This window comes from Chrysochloris asiatica, unplaced genomic scaffold (genome assembly GCF_000296735.1).
Source record: "Chrysochloris asiatica unplaced genomic scaffold, ChrAsi1.0 scaffold00246, whole genome shotgun sequence".
NCBI lineage: Eukaryota > Metazoa > Chordata > Mammalia > Afrosoricida > Chrysochloridae > Chrysochloris > Chrysochloris asiatica.
Genome location: NW_006408764.1, coordinates 1,985,883 through 2,006,894, shown reverse-complemented (window position 1 = coordinate 2,006,894; position 21,012 = coordinate 1,985,883). Strand labels below are relative to the sequence as shown.

Sequence of the window (21,012 nt, the reverse complement as noted above, 5' to 3'; positions counted from 1 at the left end):
TGCTTCTCTGGATAAGGTCCCGCATTCTACTTGTGCACTTCTCTCTTGATGGCCCTGTGGTCCTCTCTTTCTGTACTGTAAGATTAACCACTTCCCTGGTTTTGTTATAAAACCTTTACAATTGTGACAGTTGAAATTAGTCATGATAACAATTATTCACTATTGAATTATACGAATCTTATCCCCATCTCTTTTCACCAGACCCATCTAGACAAGATGACAGCTTTTCAGTGGGGACTCTTTCTCTCCCCTCATACTCTTAAACTAAAACTCCATGTTGAAACCTTGTAAACCAGTAACTTTGTGCCTTTATTGCCCTCATTTTAGGTAGCCAGTGTCTTAAGTTGCCTGTCCCTATGTACCCTGTGTACAGAGGAGATAGCATTGATACTTGATGTGACGACTCCTTCCTTCTCTTTCGGTATTTAGAGTAATTACCTCTCTGAGTATAGGTCAGGTTCATCAAATTGTAGCAACTTACCCTTGTTTCCTTTTGGTAATCTCGTAGTGGAGTTCTGATTATCGAGCCATCAAGGCTAGGTGAAAAGGGTACTGTCTGCAAGTTTGGGTGTTCTTGTGCATCTCCCCTCACTTCATATCATCTGGATGCTTCACTCTCAGCTCTAGCCCTCTGTGGCTATGTCCTTGTACATGGGCTCAAGTGTCCTCAGTTCTCACCACACTTTGGACCAACCAGCCCTTCATCTTCTCTCATCTCCAGGTCAGTGGGATTTAGTGGACTGTTGTTGAACACCGCCCATTTCTTCATTGCTGCCTTTCCCCTGTTCCACTCACCAGTAGACCGATGTGGTCACCATCAAACTTACATGCTTGTTTGTGTGTTCCCTTTGAGTTTCAGTCTTAGAGGGAAGTTTGTCCTGAAGTCACTTGATTGTTAGCCTTGATGTCTTCCTGGCGAACAGTTGGCTTATTCTTGTAGTAGCCAGTCATGCTGACGTTTTTGTTTTGGGCTTATCCTGATGATCTTTCTTTGAAGATGTATCTTCTGTCACTGTAGCTGTTCCAGGCTGGTCTGCTTGTCCTTTCTAGTGGGAATGTCCCACCTCATAAGGTTCTGGATGGGACTCAGGATTCCAATTAGGTTCTATACTCAGCAAAGGCTTTGCAAGAGGTCTGTTTCACTGGGCAAGTTGTAGAACCCCTTTTAGGTATTCCAATCAGTTATAGGCTGAAGATGGGCTTACAAGTGTTCTCTAATCATGTTTCCCAACATTCCTTTCTATCCCACTCAAGTGTCATTTTACAATAGTAGGCAAGGGAAGCTAATATTCACAAGACAGTCAAGCATTTTAGTATTATTTCCCCTTTTCAAGCTATATCTGGATCCCTGGATCCCAGAGCCTTTATTTCCAAGGTTGAGTATACATCACTTTTTACCTCTGTCCCATTAGGCCATGCAAACCTGTCTTAGTGTTCCCCTATCTATCTTGTTCTTTTGCCTCCTCCCCTGTTCTTGTATTGCCGTCCTCAACACCCAAACTAAACCCTACCCCATCCCCATTGTGGTTACCTTATATTCCATTAGTTTTCCCCTCCATTTAAAACAGTCTATTTTATCCTGTAATCTACCTGACTTTCCCACTACCTGGATCTCTCTTCCTCTCTGTTTACCTTCTTTCATGTTGTAATTGTTTTGGTCATAGACTGACCTTCCAGATCCTCTGTTCTTATAATTTTATTCTGTTCTTGACTCTTCCATTTGTTGACTGAGTTCAGGGTGACATTCTCCAGTTGTTGTCTGTTCTTGTTAGTTCTCAGTCCACAGAACTTCGTTTAGGATGTTTTTCATAGCAGGGTTGGCTTTGGCAAAATCCCTTAGCTTCTGTTTATCCTGGAATGTTTTGATTACACCATCGTATTTGATTGACAGCTTTGCTGGGTAGAGGATTCTTGGGTGGCAGTTTTTTTCTTTCAGGGTTTTATATATGTCTCCCCATTGCCTTCTTGCCTGTGTGGTTTCTGTTGAGAAATCCGAGCTTAATCTGATTTGCTTGCCTTTGTATGTTACACTTCTCTTGTCCCTAGCTGCTTTCAGTATCCTGTCCTTATCTTTTTAGTAGTGTTGAGAGATTTGACTTCTAGTTCACTAGTTCTGGCTTCTATCTCTTCAATTCTACTCCTTTGCCCTTTCAGTGTGTTGTCTACTGATATTCTGTTATTAATCCTTTGGACCTCTTTCTGTAGGTTTTAAATTATTTCCAGTGCTCTATCTATCTTATTTGATTGTGCCTGTAGTGCTTTCCTGACATCTTCCTTACTTGTCTCAACTCCATTATATAGTGTTTTGATACATTTTATAATCATTTTTCTGAATTCCTTCTCAGGCATTTCCAAAGCCTGCCTGTCTTCCAGCATGGAGTGTAGGTCTACTTCTAGCTCATTTGCCTCAGTCACTTTGATCTCGTTCCTGGACATGTGCAGATATGGTCGTCTGCTTCTGTTTTTTGAGCATACTCAGGAATTACCTGTGGCCTTAATACTTAGATGGGTGTGTATTTTGGTATTTTTTATGTTTTCTGATTGCCTCTAGGTAGATGTGATCAGGAAATGGGCTTCCCTTTTCACTCTTCTTCCTGAAAAATTTCAAGATGTCATTTTGACTTAATTTAGGATTTAAATTTCAGCCTGTTTCCTTTTTAATGTACCTGTCCCGCTCCACAATCACCGTTCAGGCATTTTTTCTAGTTATAAATAGTTCAGGGCCGGCTGTGGCCGTTTGGTTTTAATTGGAAACTGTCTCTTTAAATTTCAAGGAGATCTGTGCGCAGGTGTAGTAGAACCCTCCAAGGGTGGGGCTGGGGTGTCCACTTGCTTAGGCACCTTATAGTTTCCAGAATGGAGGTGCGCAGATAGCGAGGGACCAATGAACAGATACCAAAAAAAAAAACCAGAATGTCTGCACCTTTATCTCCACGTTTCTGTCAGGCGTCTGTGGCTGCTCTCATCCTTCCCCTGCTTGGTTTTGCCCAAGATGGTGGCTCTGGGAGCAGCTGAGCGTTTTTAATTAGAAAGCAATGGATTTCTTGCTTCTGCTATAAATCCTCTAGCTATGAGCCTTCCAAAGTTCTAAATATTCCTTTATATGTGGTTCAGAGTTCTGGCACCATCCCCTGAACCTGCTTGGTGTGTGGTATTCTATGTTGTTGCCTGAGGAGCTCCTTACTGCACTTCTACTGGAGCTGCCATCTTGTTTGTTCTCTTTGGCTAATTTTTTAAAGTAGACTACTACACCTTTTTTCCTAGTCTGCCTTAGACTCCAGACTCTGCTAAAAACCCTTTAGCATCATAGTAACAAGTCAGCAAGCCTTCATTGTACTGGTGGCTGTGCCAGAAGTGCATTGAACCCCATGTCTTGTGCATGAAAGATAAGAATTCTCCCACAAAACCACCAAAGCAAGGAATCTTTAGCTGCTTAGTAAACGGGGAGAGAATTTTAAGTGTTCCAAGTGATGAATTTCGTGTGGGCCAGTTTCATCCTTCCAAAACAGTAGTTTGATATATAAAGTAGATATTTTCCTAGTGTGAAAGCTATAGATGTGTATTTATTTGAGGTTTTAGCAGAACAAAGATCTCCTTTGTTCTGTTAATTTCACAGAAATTCAGGTGCCTGGAACATACCTTTTGTTGATATCTGCTACAGTGTCTTAATTTGAGGAAAGTATTTTACTTTTTCAAAAAGCTATATCCCTACTGAGATGAAATTAGGAAAACAGGACCTATAGAATGAAACCCTTTTGAATATCTCAAAGATTTTTCATATTGCTTTTTATATTCATGATGCTTTGCATGATCCGTTGTTCCCACAGTCAGAATACTCTGTTTAGAGAAAAAAAGCTGTTTTCTTGTCCTTCAACAATACTCAATAAAATAACCCTCCACTCCTTTATGTCCTTTAGAATCCTGATCCCCCTTTATATTTCACGGTTATTTAGTGCCGTCGAGTATATTCCAACTCAGCGACCCTATATAGGGTTTCCAAGAAGTGGCTGGTGGGTTTGAACCACCAACCTTGTGGTTAGCAGTCCAGTACTTATCCTACAGAATTATGTTTCATAGGTGTATATTGTAGTCCTTTTCAAAGTCAACCAATACTTACCTAGTAGGAAATTAAATATAAGTTATGTTCGTTGGGATTTTCTACATTAGTTTGTAGATAGGACTGCCTATCTTATTTGCCTAAATATTGCTGTATAATTTGCTATGCAAGCTGGACCTATTGTGGACTTAAAATTGATTTGAACAATCTGTATCACTGTCTGCTTGTCTAGGGGTGGAGGCTGATGAGTTAGTTTTAGGATTGGAAGGTATTCATCAGAGTTTTTTGATTACCGTATTCTTCTTTAAGCACCCAATTAGCTTTCATCATAGATTCCTTTTTGGAGAAAGAACAATTACATGGTTAATAAAAAGATGGATAAGAAATAAAATTTTGATATTACCTTTATAGTGTTTTTTCTTCTCTTCTTTTATCTTCTCATCCTTCTTAGCTGCCTAAAAAAGTTTAAGGAACATATCACATCTCTGAGACATCTGTACATTTCAGTTAGAAAATGAAGTTAGGTGTAAGTAAGTACAAAGACCCATCAGCCCATCAGATTTATTCCCAGCTTATGTGCAGTGAAGGGAAAGGTAATAAAATACACGGTTTTTGGTTAGTTTAGGTAAGGCTGTGTCTATGGGTCTGTTAAAACTGGATTTACCATCTTAGTGATTCCATGTGGTTCCTAGCAATTCTGAGTACAAAGTTGATTGTCCAGATTTAGGAATGTTTAGGTCTGGTGGACTATCTTCTATTCCTACTAGCGATATCACTTATGAATTATAAAATTATATTTGGGAAATAAGTCCTTGATTATTCCATTACAGTAAAATAACCGCTGCAATCTTTTTTGCTTACAATTTGTATTATGTACATTTTCAGACACCTATACTTGCTTGGCTGTCTGTGTCATCCCACATTTTGCTTTCCCTCTTATGGAGTGAGCTTGAGAGACAGGCAGGTGACTGCTGTGGCTTTGGTTGACCTCTGTTTCCAAGCTTCTCTGAGTGTGAGCCTCTACTGTGTGATTCTAGTGTGTTTAAAACAATGTATTTTCATACGTTGTCGCTCTTAAATGAAAGCCAACCTCATAATCTTGTGTCAACCGAAGGAAAAATGAACTGGGGGAAAATTAGGGGACGATTTACAAATGTTAAGAGGATGGTATGTTGTTCTTCACCTTCCTATCTTCAACTGTGATTTTAATATCTCACATGCTAACTCTTAGATATGACACCACTGAATTTAGTTCCAGTACTTTTTCTTATACACATTTTGCACATTTGTCTTCAAGAGGTATGTTCATTTTATAAAGTTATAAAATATACTCACTCTAAATACACTTTAAAAAGTTAAAAAGTATCAGATATCTTTCCATGTAGTATTATGACTTTTTTTGTAACCATCATTTTCAACAAAACTTTAAAATTTTTGTCTTTTCAGAGAATTTTGATAGCCTGTGTGGTTAGCTCAAAAGAACAGATACTTTCTAACTTGCATACTCAGGCCAACTCCCAGTGATTTTGCCATAGATATTTCAGAATAGGAGTAATTATGATACTACTAATTTCAATATTTCATGTCTGTAGCCATGTTCTTAAGTGGGCTCAAGCTTGTGATACCCAGTTGCATTGTGATTGGGCTCTGTAAAGTATGGAATTCGAATTGCTGTAATGAGTCCAGGATTTCATTAAAGACTGAGAGGTACAGTATAGTGGTTAATAGCATTAATGTGGATCTGGTATGCCTGGAATTAAAGTATAATATTGCTATTTACCATTGAGGTGACTTAGAGCAAATTGGTTAATTCACCATGAGTAAAATGGGGTTAGTAGTATTTACTTCATAAGGTGGTTTTGAGGATTAAATTACTGTATGTCATGTATTTAGACTGGAACCTTGCAGTAGCCACTGCTATATTAATGTTACTTGTTAGTTGACCACAGCATCATTAATATGTTGATCATTCCTGAAAATCCTTGTGCAACCATAAGAGAATTGCAAAATGCCTGGGATCAAAATTGAATTCTTTCTAAGTAAGTTTCAGACATTAGAATTTAATCTTAAATTTATGTTCTTATATGATAATTTAAGTTCCAGGCAAAAGAGATTGAGTGTTGGGTTTGTGAATTTCATATTAAATCTGAAGTGCATTGCTAACACAGAGTCCTACAGAGTTGATGTAGAGAGAGATGCTAGTTGTTGTATGTTGAGTCATAGTAGCCCTGTATAGGGTATCTTGAGACTTTAAATATTTGTGGGAGCAGAAAGCCTCATCTTTCTCCCATAGAGTGTCTGGACGGGAAATGCAGATCTTGTGGTGGCTGTACATGAGGTGGAGATGCTAGTAAATATTCTGTTTTCTACAGGCTGTATCTTTCCCTTCACAGTGACTAGTGTCAAAGTCTGTCCTTGAACAAAGTATGAATGTTACCATGAATTCTGTCCACCTGTGAGCCACGATGTTATTGTTTTTAAGTGCTGTCAAGTCATTTCTGACTTATTGTGACTTTTTATAGGGTTTCTTAGGAGCGGCTGGTTGATTTGACCTGCCGACCCTGTGGTTAGCATTTCAGTGCTTATCCTACATTGCCACACTAGGACTCTGTGAGCCACTTCTATGTGCACAGAAAGAAAACCCAGGGAATTTCCATCTTGGTGTTAATTCCCTATATTTTTCATTTGGCACCTGCACACTCCTTTGAGATGTTCAATTGAAGTAATCAAGCTCTTGAAAGTTTGTCTGCTTCTTCTGGGCTAGCCCTTTCTAATTGAGATATATGTTTGAGTATTTGCAGTAAATATTTAAATATTTGGTGATAAAAGGCATCTGCATTGCTCCTGCTATTCTACAGTGTATCCCAAGAACATCCAGAGCCCTTAATAAAATTTATGCATCAGAGCTTCAGAGTTGAGTCAAGAGAATGCACTTGAAAGCAATTAGTGAATATGTTGTTGTTGTTAAGTGCCGATATGTTCTAAAAAACAGTATTCCTCTAAAGTAGTTTTATTCTTTAAAATAGACTCATTTTGTGATAAACTAAAACTGAAGTCAGAGGGATTAGTTTTAATCCATGCTAGTCAGAGCTGAAAAAATAAGATAGAAAACCTGTTGCCCTAAGTGGGTGCTGGTGTTGCACAGTGGGTTAATGTGCTGTATTGTAAAGTTGCTTTGAACTGGGAGGTCAGCATTTCAAGCTCACCAGCTGCTCCTTGGAAACCCCATACAGGGTCCCTATGGTTTGGAACCAGCTCGACAGCACTTAACAAGGGGATGCTGTGATTTCTAGTGGTCTTTGTTTCTTCTTTTGCATCAGTTCCTAATAACTCAAAGCGTTCAGACTTTATTACTGTAGCATTTCCTAATGAATTTACTGAGGATTTGAGAAATCTAAATTTAAACATTTATTACTATATATTAATACACTTCAGACCATTCATTCCAGGTGACAGGGAATCCAACCCATTTCGCCAACTTTAGTCTCTTTTTTATAGGTTATGTTTTTTATTGCATTTTAAAAACTAATATTTTTATTTTGGAGGGCCACTTTCATATCTTGAGGTGCCATGGTAGTGCAGTAGTTAAAGTGCTTGGGTGCTAATGAAGTTCGAACCACTAGCTGGTTTGTGGGAGAAAGATGTGGTAGTTTGCTTCCGCAAAGAATACAGCCTTGGAAACCCTGTGGTGCAGTTCTACTCGTCTTATACGGTTGCTACGAGTTGGAATGGAGTCAGTAGTAGTAGGTTTGCTTTTTGTTTTGATAACTTGATTCAAAAATAAGAGTTTCTTCAACAATGGACTTGAGCATAACAACGATTGTGAAGATGGCTCAGTCATTCTGTTGTCCATGGGTTGTCATGAGTCCTATCCAACTCAATAGCAGCTAACAATAACAATCAAATATCTACTATGGCCTACCAGCAACACAGTCACCCTCTGTTTCTCAAGATCCTGATTTTCAGTTGGAAAAATAGAGTCGGAAATGCTGAAGAGCTTTTTCAGGGTCCAGAGCTAGTGAACACCAGAGCTGGGACTCAGAAGCTGTTCTAAAATGGATGTCCTCTTTGCCCCACTGTGCGGTCCCCCTTGAGGAGCAGTGGCTTCCTCCAGGGAGTCCCAGGACCTAAGTCAGTTCCACAGGGCTAGGATCCTGCCCAGGGTTGACATCAGGAATGAGAGGTGCTTGCATGCATACATACTGTTGAATGAAGTTCTTGGCCATATGCATTTACAGTGCTGTAGGGGAGGTGTTCCCCAGGTCAAGACCTTACTGGAGTCCACACCCCAACAAACATTATCTGGAGTCTAGAAAAGCATACCCAATGAGCATGATAATTTCTCAGATGGGTGTAAACGCTTTGATGATTACCAAAATACAAATTCATTTAAAGGCAAAACAAACAAACAAATTAAAAAATAAGAGTTTCTTATTTGTGTACTTTGTGCTTAAATATCATAGTTTTTATATTGTTTCACTTTCCCTAAATTTTAAACAGATCACACTTTTTTTCCTTGGTCTTTCATGTGCACCGTGTCACTCTTAGAGAGGAACTTCTTTAGCCTGTGAAGCAGTGGAGAAACAATGGAAGCCAATTGTACAGCATTGCATTGACAAGTATATTTTTATAGACATATGGTAGCAGTATCAGGGAAGTTTGAGTTGGATTAATATTAGAGTTCAGTAGCCTGTAAATCTTAAGGCTTCTCATTATCATAAATTTTGAGAATCATAGGCCTGTGTTGAAAGTGACATGATCAGGAGAGAGGTGAAGAGACTTATATGGTACATACAGTTTTGGAACATGGGTAGATTGATAACAACTGTTATTTCCCTGCCTACCCCACCAACATGGGTAGATTGATAACAACTGTTATTTCCCTGCCTACCCCACCATAATTTTTGTGCATATGTACAGTTTTGGACCCAACTATTTGTACTTAATTACGCTTTTCCTTTTGTAAAGATTTTGGCTGGCTTATGACTTGAGTTGAAATGAGGAAAAAGGAGACCTGAAATGGTCTGCCCCCCTACCAACCAGAAGTCTCCTGTGGTATCCAAACAATAGTTGTCTCAGCGTATCAGCACTTCTGTCTTTGAAGGTGGTTTCTGCTTAAAAAGTAGTGACTCTATTAGCTGTGGTATAAATTGCTTCTCCCTCTTCTCTTAAGATATGCTTTTTTCCTAGATACTTTCCTGCTCTTATTGACTGTTTTCCCAGAAGACTCACCCCATGATTAAAATGTTTCAGGTCCCCACATGAACTTTCTTTGAGAATACACAATTCTGGGGCACCCTCACCGGATCATCAATGCTAAAGAGGGCAAAGGAAATTCTTGGTTTATAGAAAAAGTCATTTTTGGATAAATCTTAAAGTCCAGAAACATCCAGACTTTCTTCATTGCTTTTTTCTATTTGCAGTAGCAACTTTGCATAGTGTAGGGGAGGGAGGGACTAGTTGGGAGGGCTTGTGTTTAAGGGGTTCAGAAGCAGGGGATTTAAGTGTGTCTTTTGTGTTTGCAAGGCACTAACACCACTCCCGTCTGTATTTAAATGCTGTCCCCAGGTTACGACTATGGCTATGTCTGCGTGGAATTTTCACTCTTGGAAGATGCCATCGGATGCATGGAGGCCAACCAGGTTGCTTTATACTTCGGTCAAATGATGCTGAAAGGATATATTTTTTTTAATGTATGGCGAGGGGGGGGGTTCAAATGATTTCACTTTGGAAAGGTAGGAAAAATCCACCTTTGGAGCATACCACATTGCAACCAAAAAAAAAAATTGTGAGGAGAAACTTAAAAGACATTGGGACGGTTTCTCAAGAAGAGCTAATGGGTATACTGTATATTTAAAAACGAAAGCCCAATTGCAGTTGAACTACATTCCAAAGACAGTAGGTGGGAAAAAAAGGCAGATCTGGAGTGTTTCCCTTGGAATGTGACTGAGGTCGGGATCCTGATGCAAAAAATTATTTTGGACTTTCTGTGATTCAAGGAGCTGCCTGGCATAGTTTTTCTAGATCAGGTCCTCGCCTGAACCCAAAGTGAGGACCACTAATAGCAACTCTTGTGGCACTCAGGGCCTGCCTGTACATGCCACATTTGCAAAAGGGACATCAAGAAAGTGTAGGTTGCTCATGTCTGTTGCATTCATCATTGTTCTTTGCCAGTTGTAGTTGTGCACTCAGGTCCGTGGATTCATATAGTCAGAGCTTGTATATCTGAGTCTGCACATATATTAGAACCTCTAGAGGTATTCAGCTTACCACTAGTAATGACATCTGGCTCTTTAATTGAACCCTGCCTGATTGTTTTAGGTAACAAATTGCTAAGTAGATAAGATCTTTCTTGTCACTGGTGTTCCCATTAAAAAATTAGTTTTCTCTGTACTGCCTCAATTTCTCCATCTGTTAAGGTGGGTAAAGGAAGCTTAGTAAAATAGTTAGATTTTTGTGTACCCACTGCCTGTGTTTAACAATGTAAACACTATGCTAGAATAGACTCTGCCAGAGGAGAGTAGTGAAAACACTTACTCTTGTAATCTAGCGCCCTTTCATCAGCTTTGTTTTGCTCAGCATGGTATTACATTTACCTTTTCTGTTCTTTGGCTTTCTTCTCCCTTCTTAGGTATGGAGGTGACATGCTTTTAGTATGTTGGGAACAAACACTATTAGAAGAAACTTCCATGGATGCATAACTGTTGAGTGTGTTATAAATATCAGCAGGTCCTCAGACTGATTGGGTTAGGCAAGACTTCCGTTTGATTTGATTTCTCAGTGTACATCATGCAGTCAGTCCTTTAACACTAACTATGTACTGTAAACTGAGGTACCTGCCAGCTTTGAAAAAAGAATGAAGACCCCAGTCGTATGCCTATAATCAATTCCATTCTGACAATCTGTCCTAATTTGAGAATGTGCATTTAATTTCTAAGCATCTTATTCTCATCATTGGATAATCATTAAGTCCTCTGCTACCTAAAGGAATACTGTGAATGGTAGAAACATAAATGGAAGTGCCATGGCAGATGCAATCTCATTTGTACCATTCTCCCAACTATTCCAACCATTCTTCTAGAAGGTATTACCCTTATTAGAACTAATTTAACCTTTGGTCTTAAAAATACCAGTTTTACCTCTTAACTTCCCCTCCCCTTCACTGGAACAAAAATATCTGTCTATAAAGTATCCATCCCTTTAAAAGCAAGGCTATCCTTAGGCAGCCTTTCTGTTGAAGTGCATCTGGGAAAATGCTCATTAGCGCAACCAGTGTGGGGAAAGTGTGATGTATAGACAGCTCTCCACAGCCATTCTATGAATATTCTTAGGGCTCTTGATGAGCAACCTTTGCTTAGTGAGTGGGACGCCAGAGCAAAGCAGGAGCATGGCCAGAATTATTTCAGGTGTGAGGTAGTTTTTTGACAAGTAGCCGTCCTCATGTCAAGAATACCTTGTGGCACTCTGTAAAAGTATAAGATTGTAAGTCCTGCCTTCTAGGACTTGATCTCATCTCAGACCACGAAAGGTGGTGGAACATATAACGTACACATGGATCACATAGGGTGTTCTTTGAAATAAACTTCATATTTTTGTCTTATCTCATTTCAACATCCATTGGAGCTATTCCTTAATAAGATATCTTGTATATTCTTATTGATCTAAACTGAATTTCTTGATTTTTATTCTTCACTTGGTCATGGTACGTAGACTATACTGCTAGCGTTGCCACAAAACAGAAATCCTCTCTTCCTGAGCTTCATAGACTTCATGATCTGATGAGCATTCTCATAATAATTCTTAGCACAGCTCAGTATGTGTGAATGTCATTTTGATGAAGGGAAAAAAAATTGAGAATGAGCTCTCCAAGGAAATTGTTTTCTATTGTGATAAAATACACACAAAATAAAACTTACCTCACTACCCAGTGTACAGTTAAGTGGTGGTATATAACTGTCACCACTGTTTCCAGAACATTTTCATCATCTTAATCCAGGAACATTTTTATAGCTTGATAGTATAGCATAGAAAAGAAGAGTTCAGGTTCTAGACTCAGGTACTACTACTTACCTGGGTTACCTCTGGCAAGTGTTTTAACCTCCTTCAGCCTCAATTCCCTCTGTAAGAGGGTTGATAGTGATTCCTACTTCATGGGGTTCTGGTGTGGATTAGATGAGACCATTTATTCATGAGTGTGCATCTTTGTGGATGCTGGAGATAAAACATTGAATAAAACAAGCTATATAACATAACCTGTCTTTTCCTGGGAAAAGACAGGGTATAAGCTAACGGTCAAATTGAAAGGAATACAATATATGATAGTGCTAAATGCTAGAAGAGTATCAAGAGAATGTGTAACGGGGCAGTTTTAAACAGGGTATTTGGCGAAGCTTCTGGAGGTGTGACTGCTTTTGAGCAGTGACTTTTGGTGAATAATGTACATGGAGCACTTGATATTAGATATCTCTTTCCCCTCTACTGTGTGTCATACAATTTCTAATCACAATTCTAAGGAAATAAATTTTATTTTATTTTTGGAGTATGTGAAAACTTAGGAAGTAAACGTGGATCAAATACTGTCGTTCTTCTGAGAGACATAAGAATGTGACAAAAGAAGTTTCTAACTTCTCTGAGTGATTAAGCAAAGTTTTGTGGAAGATGAATGTCACTCTATTCACCCTTTTACTTTCTGTCCCAAGTTTTACTTTAGGCCAAATTGGTATAGATTCCAAATCAGTAGGATAGAACATCTTTCAGCTGAGCTTTCCTTCTAATCAGTTCCTTTTAACTCAAAGCAAATATCTGCTGGGCACCTAGAGATGAATCAACATGAGTTTGTGTATACTTAGAAGGAAGTTTTTGTGAATGCTTTGTGTTGTTGTTTCCTCCCCCCCCAACCCCTTTTTTTTTTTTTTTTCTATTTTGGGTTGTTTTTTTTTTCCCCCCCCCCCCCCCCAATAACTCTCTGTTATTGTGACTCAATGTAAGTGTATCTTTATTTTATCATTGACTGATACCTGGAGGCCTAAGGGAAGGGAATGAAAGAGCCTTTTGCCAACCTGCTTCATTAAATATTATTGTGGGTAGTTTGTGCCTTTTGAGGTTGCTTGGAATCATAACTGAGATCCCTCCAGCCTTATCAAGCAATAGGAGATTCTAGCAGTACTGAATGTTGTGGCCAGGGAGACGCACCAGGGCATCACTTAGTCAACAGCTGTCTGTCTGGAGAAGTATTTCCAATAGGGGTCTGTCAGATCATAACCTTCACTATCTTTTGTCCAGGAGAAAGGGACATTGTGGGGGGGTAGTCTTTCATTCCACCCCTGAAGTATTTCTAACATTGTTATATGCCCTTGGTAGTTTTCTTTGTTGTCAAAATCCCTGGAGTTTGAGGGTGAATATAATTTCCTTTTTGTATATATATGCCATTGTTTTGGTATAATGAATGGTGAGGGAAATAAGCATTGTATTGACAGTTGATACCTTTCATTGGTTGCCCAGTTGAGTGTACTAGGATACCTTCTCAAGCTGTTGCCATTTGATCTGCAAGTATGAGGCATTTTATTTTTTCCTAATTCATTCTAAAATTTTCTGGGTTGATGTTTATGGCCTGCTCCTATTTGGCTAAGTATATTAATAAAATGACCACCTAAAAAGCAGCTTAATGAGAAGAATTCATCCCTTGGAATTTTTACTCAAGTTTCTTGGCATCATTAGTCTTCTTTAGCTAAGGATGAGTTGATTGCACGACAGAAATAGCCTGTCTGTTCAAGTACAAAGAAAAGGATAGTGTTAACAGTTAATTTAAACATTCCCAGTGGTATCACAAAGGGTGTGAGGGGTACAGATTGCATCAGGTGACTCTGTCAGAGGGCTGACACCAAGTTGACTGTCTATAAAATTTTTATGTTCTGTTTCAGCAAAAATTATTAAAATATAAATGTTTATTAAAGAAAATATAAAAATATTTTAAAAAAATTTTGTTATAGAAACAAAAACCATTTATACAATCCCAGCTTACACATATATCAATATACCTACAAGGAGCTTTGGTAGTGTAGTGGTTACAAATCGGGCTGTGAACCACAAGGTCAGCAGTTCAAAACTACCAGCTGTTCTGTGGGAGAAAGTTTAGACTTTCTGTTCCTGTAAAGATTTATAGCCTTGGAAACCCTGTATAAGGTTGCTATGGGTGGGAACCAACTCCACGGCACATAACCACCACCACAAGGCTAAAACTTGATGATTTACTTTTTTGAACCTTCTAATGTTCTGGTGTGGCACTTCAGGATAAGCACTGGACTACTAACCACAAGGTCAGTGGTTCAAACTCACCAGCTTCTCGTAGAAAGCCTTATACAGGTTTTCTGTGGGTCAGAACTGACTCAACGGCACTTAACAACAACATGCTGGTCAGAGTACATTACAATTACATGGCTTTGTCTGCAAACACTACAATCATTCACTGTTGTTGTTGCCAGTTTTTTATAGTTAGTGATTTTACCAAATTTTTGCTGTTTTAGCTACAACAGTATGGTAATTAGTATCTATGAACCTATGTCAGTCACTTTTTTGAGAATTAAGTAGTAATTAAAGGAAAAGAAGGAGAAATTTTAAAAAGGCTTCTGCTTAGCTACTAAAAATGTAACTGATAATGTAATTCAATGTAGAAATTAAAAAAAAATAATTGTAATGGTTGCGTTTAGCAATTTGCAACACATTCTATGATTCAAAATAATAATAAACACTACTGAGGATTCTATATGGCACATGTAGAGGGTGACACCAACTTTAGTGATACCACTGAAAACTCCTTCAGACACTGGTATTTATCTAATGTGGAAATTGAAGACTCAGTGACTTAGGGAGAAAGTTTTATCAAATGGTGTTTTTTTGTTAACATTAAGAGAGTTTGGATTAGTGAAGATACTAGAGTGGCCAGGATGTTTGTGAAGTTATGTGAACGAAGCCAAATATTAAATGTGGTTTCTCCTTTTGATGAAAATTAGAGCAATAGGGAAAACACATCTTGGGGATGGAAAGATTATTTGTGAGACCATCATAGAAAAACAGAGTAAAGAAACAGTTTGTTGGAAACTTACCCAAGTTGGTAACAAAGACATGAGACTGTATGAAATACTTCAGTACTTAAATTGTATATGTTCCAATAATCCTTATAAATATTAGCATTGCCTGAACAACCCTTACTTCAAAACTAATATACTGAGAAGCAGGATACCACGTATATAACTTGTGACTTCAGTAACGCTATTCTTCCTGGAAGCTTTTATTATCGTACCTTCTTACCTCATTAAGCACATTGGTAAGAAAATGCATTCCAAAATGAATGTAAATCAAGGGTTATTGAAAATCTCACTTGCAGGAGAGTTGGGATATTCAGGAGAATTGAAGATTATATTAAGATTATTCATTTGATTGTGCAGTCTGGTGACCCATCCAGTCAATGAGTTTGGACTGGACACAAGGCAGTATAGCATAATAAAACACAGAAATCTGGAGGCTTGCCTGGGGTTTCATCCCTGCTCTGTCACTACCTCCTGTATAACTTGAATAAGTGACTTAGTCTCTTCCATGTCTGTGTCCTCACAGATTTCTAGAGATTAAACGAGTTAATAATATATGTAAAGTGATTAGTATTGAGTCTGGTACACAAATATATGTTCGTTATTATTACTTTTCACTTAACTGAAACAAACTTTCAAGTTACAGAAACTCCAGCCTTCATGGAGCATGCAGCTAAAAGAGGATTTGGTGGCAGTGCCCAGGAGAATTTTTTTTTCCTTTTTTCTTTTAGCTTCAACAGTACTTCTCAATTTAGACTGTTGGCTGCTTATACTGTCAATTGACTGCTTCCAGGTCTTTCTATTGCCTTATCCTTCAAATTGTAAGTTCTTTTGGTGGTGGTTGTGTGCCACTCAGTCGGTTCTGACTCATAATGGTCCTATATAGGGTTTATGAGGCTATACATCTTTATGGGAGCAGAAAGCCTCATATCTTTCTTCTGCAGAGCAACTGGTAGATTCATAATACTGACTTTTCAGTTATCAGCCCAGCTTGTAATTCACTACACTACCAGGGCTCCTTAAGTTCTACTTAGAGACAGAGATTCTCTTAAAGAGGAAGAAAAGGAGACAGACAGCACTTCCTGTGGAGTATGGAACTGGACCACACTGTAAATATAATTTGTGACTTTAAAAACCTAAGCTATGATACCTAGCCTCTCTCTAGGTGCCATCAAGTCAGTTCCCTGTGTAGGGTTTCTGGGCTTGTAAATCATTTTGGAAGCAAAAAGCTAATTTTTCGGTTTGTAGTTCTGTGCTTATACTATAGAGTCACTGTGCTCTTAAAATAGAGGTGCATTAAACTGGATTCAAATAAACATCATTTGACAATTTTAAGGGGCGTAACTTTTAAGTCCCAGTTTTCTTGTCTGTAAAATAGGGATAATCATAGTATTGTACCTCAGAGCAGATAAAGTATATAATAGATGTGAAGTGCTTGATATGGGCTAGCATGTAGTAAAAGATGATTCTGTAACAATGGTTTTGGCTTAGTTTTCTTGGATTTAGGATTCAGAGATGCCAGACATAACGGCAGCTCTGCTTTGGGTGGCAGCTGGATTTGTAGCAGCTGGTTCACATGATGCTACTGCCCAGTGCCTCTCCCATAAGGCTAACTGTTTAGACTAAAAGTAAGAGAGGCTAGGTAGCACCTGTCCTGACAGTGTCTAGAAGGATGAGCACACAGGTATCCAGGACATGAAAGCAGATAAACATTACCATTCCATCATTCTTTCTGAAGTCAGCATTTCAAGTAGTTCTCTTATCACCCAAATCTCTTATACTGTAGGTAGCATTGAATGTAACCAGGCACTGTCTCCATCCAGGTTAAACTTGAAGGTTACAATTCATCTTTCCCATTCTTCACAGGGCTAGATATTGATATTTGTGGATCAATGCATGTGGGCTTATGTAGAATAATAATTTCCATCCTTACTTAGTGAGATTAATAATGCTGATGTGTTCGTTAATGATGTATGTGTTAACAAAACTTGAAAGCAAGTGAAATGTTGTTTCCAAAGAAAACTATAGAGGTGGAAATGTTGTCTATTTTTACAGAAAGTAGATTTGTGGTTACCAGGGATTGGTGGTTAGGGGAATGAAAGGGAGAAGATGAAAAGTGGGTATGGAATCATGAAAACATTTTGAAGTTAAATAATGATGATAATTGTTGATCAATGCAGTGAGTGCAGAATACTAAAAACTATTGAGTTGTACACTTAAAACTGAATTTTGTGGTCTATGAATCATTTCTCAATGAAAAAAATAATCTTAAAACTAGCATGGAAATTGGGAGTCCTGGTGTTGCACTGTGGGTTAATGCATTGCACTGCAAAACCGGTTTCAACCACAGGGTAAGCAGTTCAAGCTCACCAGCCATTCCTCAGAAACTCTAGGAGTTGCTCTGAGTCGGAACTGACTGATGACATTTAACAACAACAAACAATGAAAAAAAAAAATCTTAAAACTAGCATGGAATTTAGGTCAGGATCTTGCCTGATGAAAATTAATCTAGATCTAAAATAGAATATAAATTCATTTTAAAAACAAACGGTCCATCAGTTTGTCTGGAAACTTGTTGTTACATACCATTTAGTCATTTCCAACTTGTTGTGACCCTATGCACAATAGAACAGAACACTGCCCAGTCCAGCTCCACCCTCACAGTTGTTATGTTTTAGCTCATTACTGTTGGCGCTGTGTTAATCCATCTACTTTAGGGTCTTCCTCTTTTTCGCTGATACTCCACGTTACCCAAAAAATGATGTCCTTCTCTTGGTAATAACATGTCCAAAGTATGAGAGATACTAGCATTTAAGGAGCATTCTGTCTATATTTCTTCCAACACAGATTTGTTTGTTTGTCTGGTAGTCTGTGGTACTTTTTTTTTTTAATTTTTACCCCCTGTGGTACTTTTAATATTCTTCTCCAACACCAGAATTCACATACATCAATTCTTCTATGGTGTTTCTTATTCATTATCCAACTTCTGCATGTATACAAAACTATTGAAAATACCATGGCTGGGTCAGGTGCACTTTAGTCCTCATACTTACATTTTTGCTCTTGAATACATTAAACAGTCTTTTTGCAGTAGATTTTGCCAGTACATGGTTTGATTTCTTGACTGATGTTTCCATGAGTATTGATGGTAGATCAAAACAAAATGAAGCCTTTGACAAGTTTGATCTTTTATCCATTCATTATGATATTACTTAGTGGTTCATTTGTGAGGATTTTTGTTTTCTTTACATTGAGGTGCAGTCTATACTGAAGATTTCGTTTTTGAGCTTTATCAGTAATTAATTTAAGTTCTCTTCACTTCCAGTAAGCAAGATTATATCAAATGCTTATTGAAGATTGTTAATGAGTCTTCCTCCAATCCTGATGCCATGTTCTTCTTCATATAATCCAGCATCTCATATTATTTGTTTAGCATACAGATTGAATACGTATGGTGAAAGAATACAGATGGCCCTGGCACACAGCTTTCCTGATTTTAAACTGTTCAGTATCCTCTTGTTCTGTTTAGATGACTGCCTTTTGTATAAATAGGTTCTTCATGAGTACAATTGAATGTTCTGAAATACCCATTCTTCTCAATGTTGTCTATAGTTTGTCATGATCTACATCGTCAGATATCTTTGCATAGTCAATAAATCACAAATAATGTGGTACTGCATGTTAATTCGCTGGACTGCAAGGTTGGTGTGAACTGCAAGTTTGGCAGGTCAAGCTTACCAGCCACTCTTTGAAAACCCTATACAAGGCTGCTGTGAGTTGGAACCGATTTGATGACATTTAACAACAACAAGAAGTGTCTTTCTGGTATCCTCTGCTTTCAGCCAAGATCCATCTAATGTCAGTAAAAGTAGCCTTCATTCAACCTCCTCTATCAAAACCAGCTTGAATTTCTGGCAGTTCTCTTTCTATATATTGTTGCAACGATTTTTAAAATTATTTTCAGCAAAAATTTAACTTTGTGTGATACTAATGATATTGTTTGATGATTTCTGCATTTCATTGGGTCAATTCTCTTTGGAGTGGGCAGAAATATGCCTCTCTTCTAGTCGGTTGGCCAGGTAGCTGTCTTTGAAATTTCTTGACGTAGATGAAGGAGCACTGCATCTGTTTGTTGAAAGATTTCAGTTTGTAATCTGTCAGTTTCCAGAGTCTTCTTTTTCGCCAATGCTTTTGGAAGCAATTAGCCAATTTCTTCCTTCATACTAGTGGTTCCTGATTTCTGCTGCCTCTTGAAATGGTTGAACATCTACCGTTTCTTTTTGGTACAGTGAATCTGTGTAGTCCTTCCATCTTCTTTTGATGCTTTCTTCATTCACTATTTTGTTTGTAGAATCCTTCAATATTACTGTCAAAGCTTGAATTTTTTCTTCATTTCTTGCAGCTTAAGAAATGTTGGGCATGTTCTTCCCTTTTGTTTTTTAACTCCATGTCTTTGCAGATTTCTTTATAATACTTGACTTTGCCTTCTTGAGCCTCTCTTTGAAATGTTCTATTCAGCTCTCTTACCTGTCATTTTTTCCATTCGCTTGTTGTTGTTAAGTGCCATCCAGTGGGTTCTAAGCCAGTTGATTCAACGCTGTATAAGGTTTCCTAGGAGTGGCTGATGAGTTTGAACTGCCAGCCTTGCAGTTCAAATCAACCTTGTGGTCGAGTGGTTACCTCTATAGCACCACATTTAAGAAATTTATCCAGAAATACATGAATTTCTTTGTTATTATGTACCACAGAATAAATTTAAAGGATTATGGATGACACTGGTGGCATGCCCCTTTTGAACTGGCTATAGATATGTGTATAGCAGTTGTTTAGTAATGTTGGTTGAACATTCTGCTTGAAAGTAACCATACTTTAAAAGAATTAGATTTTAAGTGGAAATAGTATTGAGAAATTTGGGGGTTATTTTTTTTTTTTAAGGGAAATATACATTTTTATAATAGGATGATTTGATGATGCCATTGTGGATCATTCCTGATTTCTTAGAATTGCTAACCTAATTTCAAAGCATGGAGTAAGGGTGGTAAAGGAGTCCTTTGTTGAGTGTGTTCCCTCACTGTATATCTTTTTTAGAGGCTCCTTTCCAGCAGCGTTGATCCTGTGGATATCCCCCATGATCTCCTAGTATGAGAGAAATTCAGGGGTTCTTAACAACAAAAAAAATACTTTATTGAGATAATTTACATACCATAAAATCTATCCACTTTAAGTATAAGATTTAATATCAGGCTATGCAATCATCAGAATCCAGTTTTAGAATATCTTCATTATCCTAGTAAGATCCCTCAAGACCACTCAGGATTCACATATCATTTGTTTTGCAATGATTTTAGACAGTGGCAGTGGTTCTTTATAGGGAGATCTTAACATCTACTCAACCCACCCAATCTTAGACATTTGACAGTTTGGGGCTATTACAACTGGGAAAGGTTGCTACTGGCATCTAGTGGGTAGAGGCCAGGGTGGCTGCTAAACATCTACAAAGCAGAAGGCAGTTTCCACAACAAAGAATTATCCAGTTTGTAATGTCATTAACGTCAAAGTATAAGGTAACAAGAATTGTGGATAGACAAAAATGACCCAGCTTGCCCTGGATTTTCTTACTATGAACGATTTTTCTCCTTACCCTCCTTCTGATCTAAACAGAGGAGGAAGTTTGGTGATGGCATTGGGAGTGTAATAAGAGTGAAGAACACAGCTAGCTCTTGTCCACTCTCCAGACTACCAGTCACACCCTTGCTGCTTTCCTTGATGTTGTTGTTATATGCCATTGAGTCGTTACCGAACCATAGTGACTTTATGCACAGCAGAATGAAACACTGCCCGATCCTGGGCCAACCTCACTACTGTTGCCAC

At 38.2% G+C, this 21,012-nt stretch overlaps 1 protein-coding gene across 1 annotated transcript in view; it reads left to right on the top strand.

The window, feature by feature from the left end:
- The window catches only part of RBM6 (RNA binding motif protein 6), a 114,303-nt gene that overhangs the window by 24,992 nt on the left and 68,299 nt on the right, over window positions 1–21,012 (top strand). Inside the window, exon 5 of the mRNA XM_006873584.1 lies at window positions 9,626–9,699. Coding sequence (XP_006873646.1) covers window positions 9,626–9,699 — 74 coding nt within the window. The remainder of the gene's footprint in view (window positions 1–9,625; window positions 9,700–21,012) is intronic.